Below are 17,875 nucleotides of genomic sequence, written 5' to 3'. Positions count from 1 at the left end.
GTAAACAGTACAAAATATTTCACATTAAGTGCAACTGTACATTTGTGATGTGACAATAACGGAATTGAAAGAAATGTTCATAAAATTAGATTAAGAAATTGCTAACTCTTGTTGTAATTCCTCAATTCGGAGTGTAAAAAATGAGATGTAAACGTATGATTCAGTATAAATATAAAATAATACAATGTCAGCTGGGTTATTTTTCTACTTGCAAGTACATATTTTATAAACATATATGCGGCCCCCCATTCCGAATTTTTTTTTTTAATGCGACCCTCAATAGAAAAAGGTTGCCCACCCCTGCTTTAAAATATTATGAAGTGTAGTAGATTTATACATTTGCTTAACAAGGATTTTTTCTCATAGTTAATAGGGCGGTGATAAAAAAAGTTTTTTTTTTTTAAATCTAACATTCGTTATTAAAAGCAAAATAATTGCTCTATCAACTTGATGTGGTTCATTTCTAGTGATTGTTAGGACTTTTCCTCCTTAACAAAGGATTTCTTGACAGTAGCACTTCAAGTTGACAGTCTTTCACCTAGTGATACATGTGTGCTAACAGTGAATGTGACAGTCAAATGAGATTTTTTTTTTTTTTAAATGCAACTAAGAATGATTTATTGTGCTCAACAGTTTTGTATTAACATTTGTAAATTGTACATGTTTTGATATATTGTTACAAATGAACAGTGATAGGTAGAGGTCAACGTATGACCCCGGCGAGATGACACAGCAACTAGTGTTCCCTGGAATCTACATGTGCAAACAAAGACAGGATGTGACGTGTCCACACGTGTTGTTCCAGGGGACGAACAGATCTAAGTAGGGGGACAGTTACTAATGAACAGTGACAGATAAAGGTCACTACGTGTGACCCCGACTTGATGACACTGCATCGAGTGTTTTCTGGAATCTACGTGTATAAATAGAGACAGGATGTGACGTTTCCTCACGTGTTATTTCATAGGATACTAGCCGTGTTTGTGCAACTTTGGACAAGCGATTAGGGACTCTATATAAGCCAGAGAGTTAATGTGAAAGTCAGTCGTATGGAGTCGTGAGTTAGCCGTTACAGTCGATACAGACGATGTAAGACGTGTGCGGCTCTAGTGGAAGAGAAATGTGTACGACTCGATGCAAGTTAACTAGGGTAGAGTTAACTGGAGTGGACTACTGTCGTTAAAGTCTATACAGCGAACTACAGTGGACTTGAGCCGTTACAGTCGATACAGTCGATGTAAGACGTGGGCGGCTCTGATGTGATAGACTGGAGTACGACTTGGTTCAGCTTTGGGAGACCTGGAGCGACACTGGGAAGTGTGTCGTTGGTCTGTTCTGTGGAATACGACTCGGTGCAAGTTGAGAAGAGATGAATTGCAACGAAGTGAAGAGATGAATTGCAACGAAGTATAGCTAACTGTAAACTGACAGATATTGTACATTCTTCTACGCTACATGTTACAGTGACGAATTGTTAGAGTTAATAGTCATTAAAGTTATATGAAACTAAAAGTTTAGTCGTCAAGTTCTTTACAGTGTTTTTATTTGTGTGCCTACTAATACTTCTAGCCAGAAGATTCAGAAATACGTAACAATATTAACATAGCCACTTACGTGTTAGAGTTTATAATAAACTAAAGTTTCAGGCTAGTCATGTCAAGTAAAGTTTCCCTTTCAGACCATGCGATCTATAGAGCAGATGATGTAAAGGTCATCTGTAAATTAAAAATCCCAGTCTTTGAACCTGGAACCCCTCAGTTTGGAAGCCATGCGCTTTACCACTCAGCCACCGCACCACCTAGTGCTGTCAACATTGTGGTTATCTTTTGCCAATGGTAGTTCAATGTAGTATGTTGATTTACTTCCCCTGAGTTATTTATAGGAGAACAAATTAATCCCTCAAAATTAGGCACAAGTTTTTAACAGTATCTGTTTCTTTCTAATGTTTAGTTTCTGGTAATGAAAAAAAAAAAAGTCAATCCAAGGCTGTAAATGTTTATTACATATATAGGTCTATGTAGACAGTGTACAAAAAAAAAAACAGAAAGAAAAGGATCACAATTTATTTAGAAATTGAACGGTTTTAAAATTATCTAAAAGTTGATCGTGTTTTATACATAAAAAGCAGAATATATTTACCAAATACAGAAAACCATACCACCATAGAACAGTTAATAGTTGTAACATTAAATGTACATTCAACATCACCATGTAAGCTTTCTGCATTACAATGATAGAAATATATATATATATATGTTGACATCAACAACATTATAAAAATGCAATGATACAGTCCTGGTCCTTGTGGATGTGTTCATCGTGTCTAGTGGATGTGTTCATCGTGTCTAGTGGATGTGTTCATCATGTCTAGTGAATGTGTTCATCATGTTTAGTGGATGTGTTCATCATGTTTAGTGGATGTGTTCATCATGTTTAGTGGATGTGTTCATCATGTCTAGTGGATGTGTTCATCATGTTTAGTGGATGTGTTCATCATGTTTAGTGGATGTGTTCATCATGTCTAGTGGATGTGTTCATTATGTCTAGTGGATGTGTTCATCATGTCTAGTGGATGTGTTCATCGTGTCTAGTGGATGTGTTCATCATGTCTAGTGGATGTGTTCATCGTGTCTAGTGGATGTGTTCATCATGTCTAGTGGATGTGTTCATCATGTCTAGTGGATGTGTTCATCATGTTTAGTGGATGTGTTCATCATGTCTAGTGGATGTGTTCATCATGTCCAGTGGATGTGTTCATCATGTTTAGTGGATGTTTTCATCATGTCTAGTGGATGTGTTCATCATGTCCAGTGGATGTGTTCATCATGTTTAGTGGATGTGTTCATCATGTCTAGTGGATGTGTTCATCATGTCTAGTGGATGTGTTCATCATGTCTAGTGGATGTGTTCATCATGTTTAGTGGATGTGTTCATCATGTCTAGTGGATGTGTTCATCATGTCCAGTGGATGTGTTCATCATGTTTAGTGGATGTGTTCATCATGTCTAGTGGATGTGTTCATCATGTTTAGTGGATGTGTTCATCATGTCTAGTGGATGTGTTCATGTTTAGTGGATGTGTTCATTATGTCTAGTGGATGTGTTCATCATGTCTAGTGGATGTGTTCATCATGTTTAGTGGATGTGTTCATTATGTCTAGTGGATGTGTTCATCATGTTTAGTGGATGTGTTCATCATGTTTAGTGGATGTGTTCATCATGTTTAGTGGATGTGTTCATCATGTTTAGTGGATGTGTTCATCATGTTTAGTGGATGTGTTCATCATGTTTAGTGGATGTGTTCATCATGTCTAGTGGATGTGTTCATCATGTTTAGTGGATGTGTTCATCATGTTTAGTGGATGTGTTCATCATGTCTAGTGGATGTGTTCATCATGTCTAGTGGATGTGTTCATCATGTCTAGTGGATGTGTTCATCGTGTCTAGTGGATGTGTTCATCATGTCTAGTGGATGTGTTCATCATGTCTAGTGGATGTGTTCATCATGTCTAGTGGATGTGTTCATCATGTCTAGTGGATGTGTTCATCATGTTTAGTGGATGTGTTCATCATGTCTAGTGGATGTGTTCATCATGTCTAGTGGATGTGTTCATCATGTCTAGTGGATGTGTTCATCATGTTTAGTGGATGTGTTCATCATGTCCAGTGGATGTGTTCATCATGTCCAGTGGATGTGTTCATCATGTCTAGTGGATGTGTTCATCATGTCTAGTGGATGTGTTCATCATGTTTAGTGGATGTGTTCATCATGTTTAGTGGATGTGTTCATCATGTCTAGTGGATGTGTTCATTATGTCTAGTGGATGTGTTCATTATGTCTAGTGGATGTGTTCATCATGTTTAGTGGATGTGTTCATTATGTCTAGTGGATGTGTTCATCATGTTTAGTGGATGTGTTCATCATGTCTAGTGGATGTGTTCATCATGTTTAGTGGATGTGTTCATCATGTTTAGTGGATGTGTTCATCATGTTTAGTGGATGTGTTCATCATGTCTAGTGGATGTGTTCATTATGTCTAGTGGATGTGTTCATTATGTCTAGTGGATGTGTTCATCATGTTTAGTGGATGTGTTCATTATGTCTAGTGGATGTGTTCATCATGTTTAGTGGATGTGTTCATCATGTTTAGTGGATGTGTTCATCATGTCTAGTGGATGTGTTCATCATGTCTAGTGGATGTGTTCATTATGTCTAGTGGATGTGTTCATTATGTCTAGTGGATGTGTTCATCATGTTTAGTGGATGTGTTCATTATGTCTAGTGGATGTGTTCATCATGTTTAGTGGATGTGTTCATCATGTTTAGTGGATGTGTTCATCATGTCTAGTGGATGTGTTCATCATGTCTAGTGGATGTGTTCATCATGTCTAGTGGATGTGTTCATCATGTTTAGTGGATGTGTTCATCATGTCTAGTGGATGTGTTCATCATGTTTAGTGGATGTGTTCATCATGTCTAGTGGATGTGTTCATCATGTTTAGTGGATGTGTTCATCATGTCTAGTGGATGTGTTCATCATGTCTAGTGGATGTGTTCATCATGTCTAGTGGATGTGTTCATTATGTTTAGTGTCTCAGAAAGAAAAGAACTAAGAACCATAACTATTAGTTATTGTTTTGTTCTGTCTCTGGTTATCAAGTAATGTCTGCTTCCCCTTGACTCTCCAGACTGCAGTTCACATTAACACACACACACACACACAGTGATATAGAACATGGTGACAAATCTAGTCACACACATGCAGAGTTATGTAAACACACAATGTTTAGAGTTAGTTACACATCACATAGATACAAGTCCATTTAGAGCATATAGATAGTGTAATATTTATTTTAACAAAATACCTACTCCAGAGAAAGTATTTAATATACATCAGTAGAGATTTAAAAAATAGAACAGATACCATCCGACAGTAAAATAAGGCAAGTCAGCCAACAGAGATCATGGAATCAAACAAAATTATTTATACATTGGTTTTTTTTTACATTGCTGTAAGCATGCCAATCTGTTTTCACTAGCTTAAATCATGAAGTCTACTTTAAAACTTCCAAACTACAAGGCTTAATTACTTCGAGGCTTCTGATCACATTGTTAGTTCCTTGTGTCAACTTTCTAGTTTTCTTCTAAAAGTTCTGTTCATTAATCATATATTAAGATGAACTGCTAGGTTTTATTTTTTTACTGACACCAACTTTCTTCTCAAAAGAAAGTTTATCAATAGAGAGTAGCTAGTCATAAATCCCAAGTTTATCAATAAAGGTTACATTATAAATGAAGTGCTAAGGTTATTTTTTAGATGTGTTGAATAAGAAAGTTGAAACTAGATATTACAAGTATTACAAAAAAAAAGAATGCATAGCTTTTAATCCTTAAACTCAAGTCAAAATATAAAACATTATAACAATTTAAAGTAATGTAATATAGTCTAAAGACCTCTTACTGTGTCATATACTGGATGCTGAAACTATATGCAAAATAATGGATAAGTACTCATTTTGTTACATTAAGTTTTCATATTTAAAGTACATAAAAATTTTTAAATGTCAAAGAGGGTTTTGAATGAAAAAAAAAAATTAGAGCCATGGATATGAGTATTGTGTTGGCTAGGATTTAACAAAAATGGACATATTAAAAAAATATAACTTTAAAAAAAGTAAAACATAAAATGTAAAAAAAAAAAAAAAATGCTTAAAAAATTGTTGAAAATGCCACAAATAATTATGATTGGAGGAGAGAGACTTCTAGATTGAATGGTCTGATACAAAATGTATGCTAGACAAAAAAAAAGGTTTAAAAAAAAGAAATCAAACCTTGTTGTACAATTCCTACAATTAGCTTCCATTCTCTTCATGGAGAAAGAGCAAAAGTTGGAAGTTGGTCAAAGTGCTAAGCAGAGTGTAAATGTGGAATGGTGCTATTGCATACTGAATTTAAAAAAAGGAAGAAAAAAATAGAGGAAGTTGACACAGTATTTATAATTTACGAGAATGTCAAGGATTTGATCTCAATTTTTTAAATGACAAATAAAATCTAAATCTTTAGTTTGCTGTATTATCTGAACATAAAGTAGGACCTGGTTTTGAACACAAAAAAAAATAATTTTCATCTTGTTTGAAAATTAACACTAAAATGTCAGGGATTTAAAAGATTTAGAAATGTGTCACTTTTGAATATCAGAGCAATGCCAGGTTAACATGGTTCAAAGGTCACAACTGTACAAAGCATTTAGGTCTAAACAAGGTCACTTTGAATGTTGAAGTCTTTCATTCCTTTTCTTAAATTTTTTCCCTTCTTCAAAAAGTATCTTTCATGATACAATAAAAGGGAAAGAAATTGAACTTACTACAATTAAATTGAATGATTTTTTTTTACAATGTAGTTACATGTGGCCTTCACATTAGAACTTAGAAAAAAAAAAGAACAGGATGATTGAAATTACAACAAATTTTTACCAGATAGATCAATAATAAAAGATCACTAGCCACTTGACCAAAACATTTTGTAAAAAACAAAATACTTCAACAAAATAAAATTCTTAATTACTACAGTCCATATAATCTATGACTCACTCAAAGCTTATCCACCACACCCCTGCCAGCTAACAATTTGAAATTAGCCAAGGAATAAAAGATTGGTTCTTACAAAGTGTAGCACTAATCACTAAGTTATAGTTCTCTAACACTAAGAGAAAACTCTGAATTCAAACCTCTGCTGCCTTACAGCTTTACCCAAACATGGGAAAGGCTTCAGGAAAAAATCCCAAACTGTATCAGCACTTGCCGTTCCTGTGGACACATCAGATGTGTGGGAGTGGAGAACTGCTGTGTTGGAGACATCATTTTGATCAAAGCTAGATTTAATGCCCAAGCATTCACCTCATTTCTATGAGAGGATCAATAGTCACTTCACTACAGAAGGAGACCATAGATAAATCAATCAAATGTAAACTAAATCAAAATGTATGCAATCACCTGCTGATCATGTGACTTATCGTTAACATTGAAATATTGATACAAACAACCATGAAGTCTATATACAGCTTGTAGACAAAAAGTTCAATAAAACATAAAAAATGTTCATGTTAACAAATATAAATTTAGCCAGTGGCCAGTGAATGATACAAATGTTTTGGTGGTACAAATATGTATGTCACTCTTATTTGATTAAGTCTATAAGAAATGCTTTTACTGTTTAGGTGTTTGCCTTCAACAAAGAGAATTATGGTGTTTGCTTTGAACAAAGAGAATTTAGGTGTTTGCTTTGAACAAAGAGAGTTTATGTGTTTGTTTTGAACAAAGAGAATTTATGTGTTTGCTTTGAACAAAGAGAATTTACATGTTTGCTTTGAACAAAGAGAATTATGGTGTTTGCTTTGAACAAAGAAACTTATGTCCCATTAGGTTTACATTTCCCTAAATAAATAAAAATTTAAAAAAACTCCCCCACCAATAAAAAAAAGGTTTGAGTAGCCACAAAGTATTTGCACAACAGATCCCTTGGAATCAAATATCAAAATGTAAAAACAAAAGCAATTAAAAAAAAATATTTTCCAAAATAACAGAAACATAATGGGTGAAGAGAAACAAAAAATTGAATTGAAACAAAAATAAACTTACAAAATGAAACTAAACTGAAACTTAATGAATGGAAACTAAAATAAACTTACAAAATGAAACTAAACTGAAACTTAATGACTGGAAACTAAAATAAACTTACAAAATGAAACTAAACTGAAACAGAATGAAAAACTCAACCGGTACACATACACATCAACAATGAAAAGTCTCAACAATAACCTGGGAAATGGAAAAAGAAAAAGTTAAATGTCTGCCATAAAAGATTTATAGAGCAAAAAAAAAAAAAAGAAGTACCCGTCACAGTCCTAATACAAGCTTATAATGAAAGGTCATAATACAAGTGTATAATGCAAGTTCATGAAGTTAGTTGGGGAGCAAACAACGTTGTAGCCTACATGCAGTTAATGAACCATTGAAACAAACGGCTCTCAAACCAATATGTTAGTTAACATGTTTACAAAAGCAAGGCACATTTACTTTAAAAGTAAGCTGCAAAATGTCATTATGTTACTGTAGACTGAAATGTATAATTATTGTATGTACATCATCTCAATTTCTATTTGTATAGTGTTTTAATAAGAGAATATTTAGGTCTTAGACAAATCAGTATTATCATTTTTTTTAAACAGTTCTAATGTCATTTGTTATTTTTTTCCAAGCTTTATTATAAGGCTTCAAATTTCAGACTTTTTGTTTAAAAAACTTTTATACATATAAATTATTTGTTAATGTCTATCTAAAATTGAATCATATTATCTCCGTTACAAGAAATTTCCTTAAAGTAATATATCTATGAAGATATAAGGCCATGTTCTAACCTTCTGATTTCTCCTTATCCCCTTAAGTTTATTAAGATCTATTCCCATCTATTTCTTGTTTATCATCATCTTTAAATTCTTAGTTTTGCTCATGTAGTAAGGCCTCTCCGCTGAACCATCATTTCTTTCTGAATCTTCCACTGAAATTACACACAAGTCTAATTAAACACAACAAAATAGTCACAGGCAGTAGAATCAGACAGAAAGCCAAACCCAGGAGATGGAAGTATCTTGCAGCACAAGTTAGTAGATGGTGGTAGGAAGAAACAGGAACATCAAAGATGCAAACATAAATGGAAAAATAACATTGCTGACATTTAACATTGCATCCCAGAGAAAGATAAAGTTCTGCTCATAGAAAATATCCACAGGATCCCGGCTAAATAAACATTTTGAGATCCACAACCTTTTAGACACTGTCAATCGTGTGTTTCATATTTTGAAATTACTTTGTATTCAATTGTAATATAAACATAATAGAGGTCAATACGTTGGTTATAATTTCCTTAGTGTAAGGCCTAAACATAATGAGCATCTTCCCCTTAAAAAGTTAGCAATATCATTTTCAGAATTACATTTTTTGAGGATCACTGATGTAAAGCAAATACAATACAGGTAAACAAGCCAAGCCACAAGACTGCGACCAAAGTTACTGCATAGAGCAATCAATGAAACCTGTTTGTTAAGGTTTCGGGGGGCAGCATTTAATTCTCACTGCCTTTAGGCACAAAGATGAGCCTCTTGAGATTCTTGTCCCTGTTCATGTAGAAAGGTCTCTCAGAGCTGCCATCATTACATTCAATATCCTCCACTGGAAGGAAAGCACAGTGCAAATGTAAGACAGACAGTGCCAATGTAAGACAGACAGTTCAAATGTAAGACAAGACAGTGCCAATGTAAGACAGACAGTTCAAATGTAAGACAGACAGTGCAAATGTAAGACAGACAGTTCAAATATAAAACAGTTCAAATGTAAGACAGTTCAAATGTAAGACAGACAGTTCAAATGTAAGACAGACAGTTCAAATATAAAACAGTTCAAATGTAAGACAGACAGTTCACATATAAGACAGTTCACATATAAGACAGTTCAAATATAAGACAGTTCAAATGTAAGACAGTTCAAATGTAAGACAGACAGTTTACATATAAGACAGTTCAAATGTAAGACAGACAGTTCAAATATAAAACAGTTCAAATGTAAGACAGTTCAAATGTAAGACAGACAGTTCAAATATAAAACAGCTCAAATATAAGACAGTTCAAATGTAAGACAGACACAAAGCTTTCTTTTCTTTTCCTGCTAGAAGTAAAATGTTTGTTAGGACTGAAAGAAATTGTACATAAATTAAATGTTTAGAGCTACACTTTGATTTTTGGGACATAAAAAGGGAATTCGTTTTTTTATTATGAGAGACTGAATACTAGTCAGACCTAAGAGACTTAGCCTTACCAGAGGTAAAGAGATATTTCAAGTTCCAATTAGAATTAACCACACGTCCACTAACAGACTTGTAGCAATCCTCTGATCTCAGCCAGATAGTTTAGTACCCTCTCACTCCTTTTAATCTATATCTGGTGATTAAAATCACTATTTGACCCCTTTCCATGTCTCACCTGTCAATTCACTCACCAAAAGTCAGCCAAGTTTCTAAAATAGCTTCCTAGATCCCATCAATAGCAGCAAGTGGTAAAAAAAAACCCACATGGAATTCCTGTTTGATCCCCAGTACAGAAGTTGTACTCTTTCACATTCCTGTATCTCTACAGATGTGATGAATACAAATTCTTAATATGCTTTGTTGTATTTTGGCAAATGTTTGACATATTGAGCCTGCATAATAAGCCATTCCACATCTCATGCAGTGATTCACAATCTTTATCTGTAGCTTCATCTTTTCTGAACTTATTGGCATTGGAAGCCAAAATACACTTAGTTTTGCTATCATCTAATCTCATAACATCAAACCAAACCTGAACTATAAATCTGACCAACCCAAACCAAACTCATTATCAGACGAAAACTCAAACTTAAATCTAACCCAATCAAACCAAAACTTTAAAAGATGGGTTCGAATCCCATTTCTAATCTGTAGGGGTAAAAAGTCATGATCTATTTGATTTGATCATTTGTATTCATTACATTTGTTAAAGAAATATGAACATGATGCTCCACAGTGTCACCTCAATACAGTTATTCTAATACTTACAGAAACACAAGAAGATGGTATCCACAGCAATGCTGTACACATCAAAGAAGGAATCAGCTATCAAGTAGGTTCCAATTACAACAAGCTGTTAGAATAAAATAGAAATGTTTGGCTTATGTAATCACTGTGAGACTTATGTAATCACTGTGAGACTTATGTAATCACTGTGAGACTTATGTAATCACTATGAGACTTATGCAATCTTTATCAAAGCCAAGTTTAAGTAAGTTTTGAAAGGAATTATGAGATAACTGAGTGTCAATATTCTCATTACTGGGTACTACTGTAATTTAAATAAAATTAATTATTACAACTATATCAAAAAAATTGTTACATAATATTAGCTGAAGCTTTACAAAAATGTCATAAAGACTAACCACAACAGCAAAGAGGAAGTAATTCATTTCTGGAACAACCTTCTCAAAAAATGGAACTTTCTTTTGGAACCAGAAGAAGGCAATAACAGCTGCAGTAGATTTAAAACATTACATTTTAAACGTATGTGAATTATATTGAAATGACAATAATAATGAAAATAAGACTAAAAAAGAATTAAACATAATACTCCTCATGGAATTAACAATATTTGATACTAATAAGAATTACAATTAAGTCCTGAAAACCTGTCACTTTTTAAGCCAGTGGTCCAGATAGCTCTGCCACATCCCTAGCAAGATCAGTTTTTACAGTAAATTTTCATTATAGACAAATATATGCCTTCATAAAGTATTTTTCTGAGATATCAGGTAATTGACTGTACATTCTGTAGTATAAAGTACCCCTTTCAGACCATGTGATCTACACTCTGTAGTATAAAGTATCCCATTCTGACCATGTGATCTACACTCTGTAGTATAAAGTACCCCTTTCAGACCATGTGATCTACACTCTGTAGTATAAAGTACCCCTTTCAGATCATGTGATCTACACTCTGTAGTATAAAGTACCCCTTTCAGACCATGTGATCTACACTCTGTAGTATAAAGTACCCCTTTCAGATCATGTGATCTACACTCTGTAGTATAAAGTACCCCTTTCAGACCATGTGATATACACTCTGTAGTATAAAGTACACCTTTCAGACCATGTGATCTACAATCTATAGTATAAATTACCCCTTTCAGATCATGTGATCTGCACTCTTTAATATATTCATTTATTTTCATGTTCTGGTGGAAAATGTTCTGTCTTCTCAATGTATGTACTTCTCCTTTGTTTAAAAGACTTATTCTCAGTTGTATAATAAAGCATACCATACATACACATGCAATACTGTATTTCCTTGTTCACCCCCATTTCCTATAAGCTGACATTTTTAAAAACTGTGGGACCCTAAATTTCAAATGAGTTTTTGTAGCTCTACTCTAGTGACAAAATAATTGTACCAATAGCTCCAGTGACCATCAGCTTTGAAATGAGCATCAAGAAATCACAAACTTTGTCTAGTACAGCAGCCCTAAAGAAAGAACAGATTTCTACATCATTATATATCTCTAGTAAATAACTAAGATGTTTAGATAGATGAGTTTTTTAATGACATAATATGCTTACATAATGATACTAAGATGACATAATAATAGATCATAGGATGTTAAATACGCAGATGGCATAATACTACAAGATCTAGTTTAGTATTAATTGGGTTTACCTCAGAACATTTCTCATAATTAATAAAAATCCATCTTTAGCCGCAGTACAGAAGTTGCGACCATGAATTGCTATCTGGAAATTGAAATATGAAAAGATAGAAAAATTATTTTAAATAAGAAAAATTATTTAGTTTTTTTAGTGTTTAAATATGGTTTTAAGTATTTAATTATTACTATTTATTATTTTAAAAAGAAATTCTATAAAAGAACATGAAGGCAAATTTCAAAATGTGTTTTTGTCAAGAGAGACAACTTAAAATAAAGTTTTCTACAGTTGAGCTTCAATCTGAAGGGACACAACTCTTCAAAGAGATGTTTATCTACTACTAGAATACTAGCCAGCATTACTTACATGAGAATGATAATTAATCATTGTATTGATAGTACTTCCTAGTATAACACACAAATAAATGATAATTGTAATTTTTAAAAAATATGGTTAAAAAATATAATAATAAAGGGAAAAAACTAACCAAAATATAAGCATTTTTGTTGATGTATCTCAGAAACTTTTCCAAACACCAAAAGCAACATCGCAAACAACTAAATGAAATGAAATGGTGTAAACATTGGCGACAAACTGTTGTCAACACAAAAAGGTCTCAAAATAGAACTACCGGTACGTAAAATTTGTAAACATCAATTTCAATAGAAAGTAAACAAATTGAAATGTAATAAAGCAGGTTCCACAACTCACGTTAGAATGAACTTTGCAACTTTGTTTTCCGAGCCTTTCAGCTTCCTATTGACATACTCCAGGAAAGCTCGGATCATCTGAATGATGGCAATGATCAGAGAACCAAATGCAAGGGATCCCATGTGGTACCTAGGCACAAGAATTGTGTGAATGAGGGTAAACCTAGGCACAAGAATTGTGTGAATGAGGGTAAACCTAGGCACAAGAATTGTGTGAATGAGGGTAAACCTAGGCACAAGAATTGTGTGAATGAGGGTAAACCTAGGCACAAGAATTGTGTGAATGAGGGTAAACCTAGGCACAAGAATTGTGTGAATGAGGGTAAACCTAGGCACAAGAATTGTGTGAATGAGGGTAAACCTAGGCACAAGAATTGTGTGAATGAGGGTAAACCTAGGCACAAGAATTGTGTGAATGAGGGTAAACCTAGGCACAAGAATTGTGTGAATGAGGGTAAACCTAGGCACAAGAATTGTGTGAATGAGGGTAAACCTAGGCACAAGAATTGTGTGAATGAGGGTAAACCTAGGCACAAGAATTGTGTGAATGAGGGTAAACCTAGGCACAAGAATTGTGTGAATGAGGGTAAACCTAGGCACAAGAATTGTGTGAATGAGGGTAAACCTAGGCACAAGAATTGTGTGAATGAGGGTAAACCTAGGCACAAGAATTGATTGAATGAGGGTAAACCTAGGCACAAGAATTGTGTGAATGAGGGTAAACCTAGGCACAAGAATTGTGTGAATGAGGGTAAACCTAGGCACAAGAATTGTGTGAATGAGGGTAAACCTAGGCACAAGAATTGTGTGAATGAGGGTAAACCTAGGCACAAGAATTGTGTGAATGAGGGTAAACCTAGGCACAAGAATTGTGTGAATGAGGGTTGAAACAAGACTAGTCTAGAAGATAAACAAATACACTAGACAAACTGGCTAGAATACTTGTGGCTTCTGTAAGTTTGTAATTGCCCCAAGTGGTAGAACTAGAAGCACATCCTACTAAATGCTTCCCCTGACATAATAATAATAATCTTTATTGTTGTCCATATGGAAATTTGTCTTATAATTTGTGCATTACACCAAACAAAAAACATTATAACTATAAGAAACCAAAGTGTACATTCACACCAGGCTCACTCATAATTTACATATGACTAAGTTTATACCAGATTGTTCTTATTTAATGATTTGATTGCCAGGGGAACAAAAGAGTGTTTGTGTCTGTTTGTCTTTGCTATCGGTGTCTTGTATCTCTTTTGTGATGGTAAAATCACAAAATCCTGACACAAAGGGTGATTCTCTATTTCGAGGATCTTGTTAGCTTTTTTTTATAGATGTTTGTCTCAAACAACTGCCCAAATGGGGTTTGCTTTTTGCCAATGATTTTACCAGCAACATTTAGGATTCTATAAAGTTTATTTTTATTTTTAATGCTCAAATTGCCATACCAGGCAGTGATATTGAAACTTAAAATATTGCAGATATGAGCGTGATAAAACATAGCCAAGGCCTTTTCGCTAACATTAAACGAGGACAGTTTTCTTAGTAATCGTAATCTTTGCTGCCCTTTTTTGCTGAAAAAAATCATGTGATTCCAAATTTGACTGTAATAGCAATTGTAATAATGTTTTAACTTGAAACATAAACAACTGTGCGAGCATTGCCTGGGTATTTCTGTATCCAGTACATTTACTCAACTCACCTTAAACTTCTATAGAATGAAGACCACAAGGGAAATGTTGGGATATCTTTATTTTTATCCCAAGCCCAATAGTAAGAAGCAAAAGCTCCAGCCAAGGTCATTTGCTCAAGGGCAACGATGAAGTTCATCAGCCAGAAAAACATAAACACCATAAAGATCAACATGGCCGTCTTGTAGCTGGAAATATCAAGCACATACAACTCTATCACATCCAAATTTAACTCAAGATGCTTGTTTCAAATATTATAGTTGTATACACATATTCAGTTTTAAACATTTTTGTATTATCTGTGTGTTACCTATCTCCACCATATCTGACAAAACTGCAGAAGTCTCCAAGAGTTGCATTCTCCTGTAACCAAAATTAATTAAAATTTTGTCTATACAAAACAAATAAGATATGTATAAATACTTAATATTATTTGAGCTTTCAAAAACATGAATATTTACAAATTTGGCGGCACAGCTTTATAAAAGGAATGCTTCTGAAAAACTAAAAATAACAATGTAACCTATACAACATACTGATGGATCACAAGGGAGACGAGCCAGTAGAGCATTTACATCATTGGTGGCATTGTAATATTCTGGTTCTCCCATTGATGAGATGTAACTGAAGTTGGAGTTAAAGTTAGAAGCAGACATTTGCATTCTAGTTCTATTTAGAAAGGAAAGACATTTTTTAAAAATAAAGTCACTATTAAGTCTGAAGTCAGTACACGTAAAGGATACACCATGCTACTGATCCAGTAGGCCAAGACTAGAATCTGTAAAACAAATGGGACCAGTGGCCACAGCAACACACACCACATGTGACTGATGGCTCTGAAAAACAAATAGTCATTAAATTATTGTTGATGTCAACAAAAAAAAAAGTTGATACATTTTGTCTACCTGAAGTCCTGTACACTAAATGTCAACAACAAAAAAGTTAATACATTTTGTCTACCTGAAGTCCTGTACACTAAATGTCAACAACAAAAAAGTTGATACATTTTGTCTACCTGAAGTCCTGTACACTAAATGTCAACAACAAAAAAGTTAATACATTTTGTCTACCTGAAGTCCTGTACACTAAATGTCAACAACAAAAAAGTTAATACATTTTGTCTACCTGAAGTCCTGTACACTAAATGTCAACAACAAAAAAGTTAATACATTTTGTCTACCTGAAGTCCTGTACACTAAATGTCAACAACAAAAAAGTTAATACATTTTGTCTACCTGAAGTCCTGTACACTAAATGTCAACAACAAAAAAGTTGATACATTTTGTCTACCTGAAGTCCTGTACACTAAATGTCAACAACAAAAAAGTTGATACATTTTGTCTACCTGAAGTCCTGTACACTAATTTAAAAAAAAAAAAAGTTGATACATTTTGTCTACCTGAAGTCCGGTACACTAAATGTCAACAAAAAAAAAGTTGATACATTTTGTCTACCTGAAGTCCTGTACACTAAATGTCAACAAAAAAAAAGTTGATACATTTTGTCTACCTGAAGTCCGGTACACTAAATGTCAACAAAAAAAAAGTTGATACATTTTGTCTACCCGAAGTCCTGTACACTAAAACTAATGAGAAGCACCACATATGATATGGGATTTCTTTATTTTTGTAGTATGTAGTTGATAGTGCTCAGGCAAAGTGATCAGATTAGTATTACCTTCCTATGTCACGGGCTAAGTGATCAGATTAGTATTACCTTCCTATGTCACTAGCTCAGTGATCAGATTAGTATTACCTTCCAATGTCACTGGCTCAGTGATCAGATTAGTATTACCTTCCAATGTCACTAAGTTCCCTTTAAGACTTAGAACGTCAAGGAAAAAATAATAAGTTTTGATTGTTTTTTAGGTGCCAAAACTAGCAAGTGGGTCATGGTGCCCAAAACATTGACCAATAACATTAGCTTCGCCTAAAACTATTAGATACTTACTGGAAGTGAGTGGACTTAAGACATGTCAATATATTTTTTTTTTAATTCTGAACTGATATGTGAGTTGGAGATTCTAGTAACCACTCCACCACCAGAAATCCAGAAATATAAGCTTAGTTAAAATAGTACAGTTGCTGTTAAAACTCCCACAATTGTGTGCTTCCTAAATTAAATAATGCCTTAACTGCACAAACTCTAAAGATAACAATCTTACACAATTATATTTACTAGAGATTACAGACAAGTTCAACTTTCTAGCTTATATAACAAGCCAGTAAATAATGAGAAGATAACAAACTCACACGCTGGCTTCCGAGATCAGTTTGGTGGCCAGCATGATACGTGAACACAAGAAGATGGTAATAAGCAGAAAGATTGCCAGGATTGTGGCTCCAGTACAACCTGGGACAGCAAAGGGAACAAGTTGATTTGTTGGGTTGGAAATACATGGGAACATAGGAATAAATAAGGACAAATACAAAATGTAAACACATGGAGAAATCAATTATTTTTTTAAAACATTTTTATATTCAAATAGAGCTCATCAGTTTTATCATAGAATCTGATTGTAGAAATGAAACATACCCTCTTTTCTATTAGAATTGAAGCATATAGAATTTAGTTCGGGCAATAAATATATTAAGTGACTTATATCAATCATTTTTATACGTTCTATACATTAGAAATGTATATATTGTGATAAAAACAAATTTCTATTTATCACAATTTTTAGTTAACTAGGGCATTAATATAAAATAAACTAATTCAGCACCTTTACATTTCAGAAATGTTGGTAACTTAGCCAATAATAAGATTCTCATTTTATTGAATTCTAAAATGGGTAAAAAATATACAAAACTTTGATTTAGTATCAAATAGTGGAACAAATATTTAAAATGAATGTTAAGATAATAATATCAATAGGAACATTTTTTTTTAATGTAGACATGCTGGCAAAAGAAGCTGATGAGACATTAAGTGACCTACCAAATGCCAGCCAGGTCCTGGACTGTGACAAGAAATACTGAAAGTCAAATTTAAACTCTTCTGGGAGGCCATACTCGGAGGTGACGTTCATGGACTTGAGTTCATAGTACTTGGAGTAACTATAATAAGTACCTACAATCATAGAGTGAGGGGCAAGGGTTAAACAAGATTTATTGTATCAGGTTACTTGGAGTAACTATAATAAGTACCTACAATCATAGAGTGAGGGGCAAGTTAAACAAGATTTATTGTATCAGGTTATTTGGAGTAACTATA

General features: G+C 33.7%; 1 protein-coding gene across 2 annotated transcripts in view; it reads right to left on the bottom strand.

Annotated features, from left to right (window-relative positions):
• Nucleotides 1-7,457: 7,457 nt before the first annotated feature.
• Nucleotides 7,458-17,875, bottom strand: part of LOC106072078 (choline transporter-like protein 2) — a 29,082-nt gene continuing 18,664 nt past the window's right edge. The window contains exons 11-24 of one of the 2 annotated variants that reach the window (XM_056042163.1): nt 17,600-17,731; nt 16,915-17,014; nt 15,406-15,498; nt 15,199-15,286; nt 14,973-15,025; nt 14,674-14,850; nt 12,973-13,101; nt 12,749-12,818; nt 12,275-12,348; nt 12,012-12,082; nt 11,004-11,092; nt 10,627-10,711; nt 8,417-8,556; nt 7,458-7,817 (exon numbers count right to left, since the gene is read on the bottom strand). In XM_056042163.1, coding sequence (XP_055898138.1) covers nt 8,465-8,556; nt 10,627-10,711; nt 11,004-11,092; nt 12,012-12,082; nt 12,275-12,348; nt 12,749-12,818; nt 12,973-13,101; nt 14,674-14,850; nt 14,973-15,025; nt 15,199-15,286; nt 15,406-15,498; nt 16,915-17,014; nt 17,600-17,731 — 1,253 coding nt within the window. In that variant the 3' untranslated portion in view covers nt 7,458-7,817; nt 8,417-8,464. Of the gene's footprint in view, nt 9,228-10,626; nt 10,712-11,003; nt 11,093-12,011; nt 12,083-12,274; nt 12,349-12,748; nt 12,819-12,972; nt 13,102-14,673; nt 14,851-14,972; nt 15,026-15,198; nt 15,287-15,405; nt 15,499-16,914; nt 17,015-17,599; nt 17,732-17,875 lie in introns of both variants that reach the window. The other variant, XM_056042162.1, reaches the window with a different exon arrangement.

This window comes from Biomphalaria glabrata, chromosome 9 (assembly GCF_947242115.1).
Source record: "Biomphalaria glabrata chromosome 9, xgBioGlab47.1, whole genome shotgun sequence".
Lineage (NCBI taxonomy): Eukaryota > Metazoa > Mollusca > Gastropoda > Planorbidae > Biomphalaria > Biomphalaria glabrata.
The sequence above is the reverse complement of the archived record's forward strand: the minus strand, read 5'-3'. Positions and strand labels throughout refer to the sequence as shown.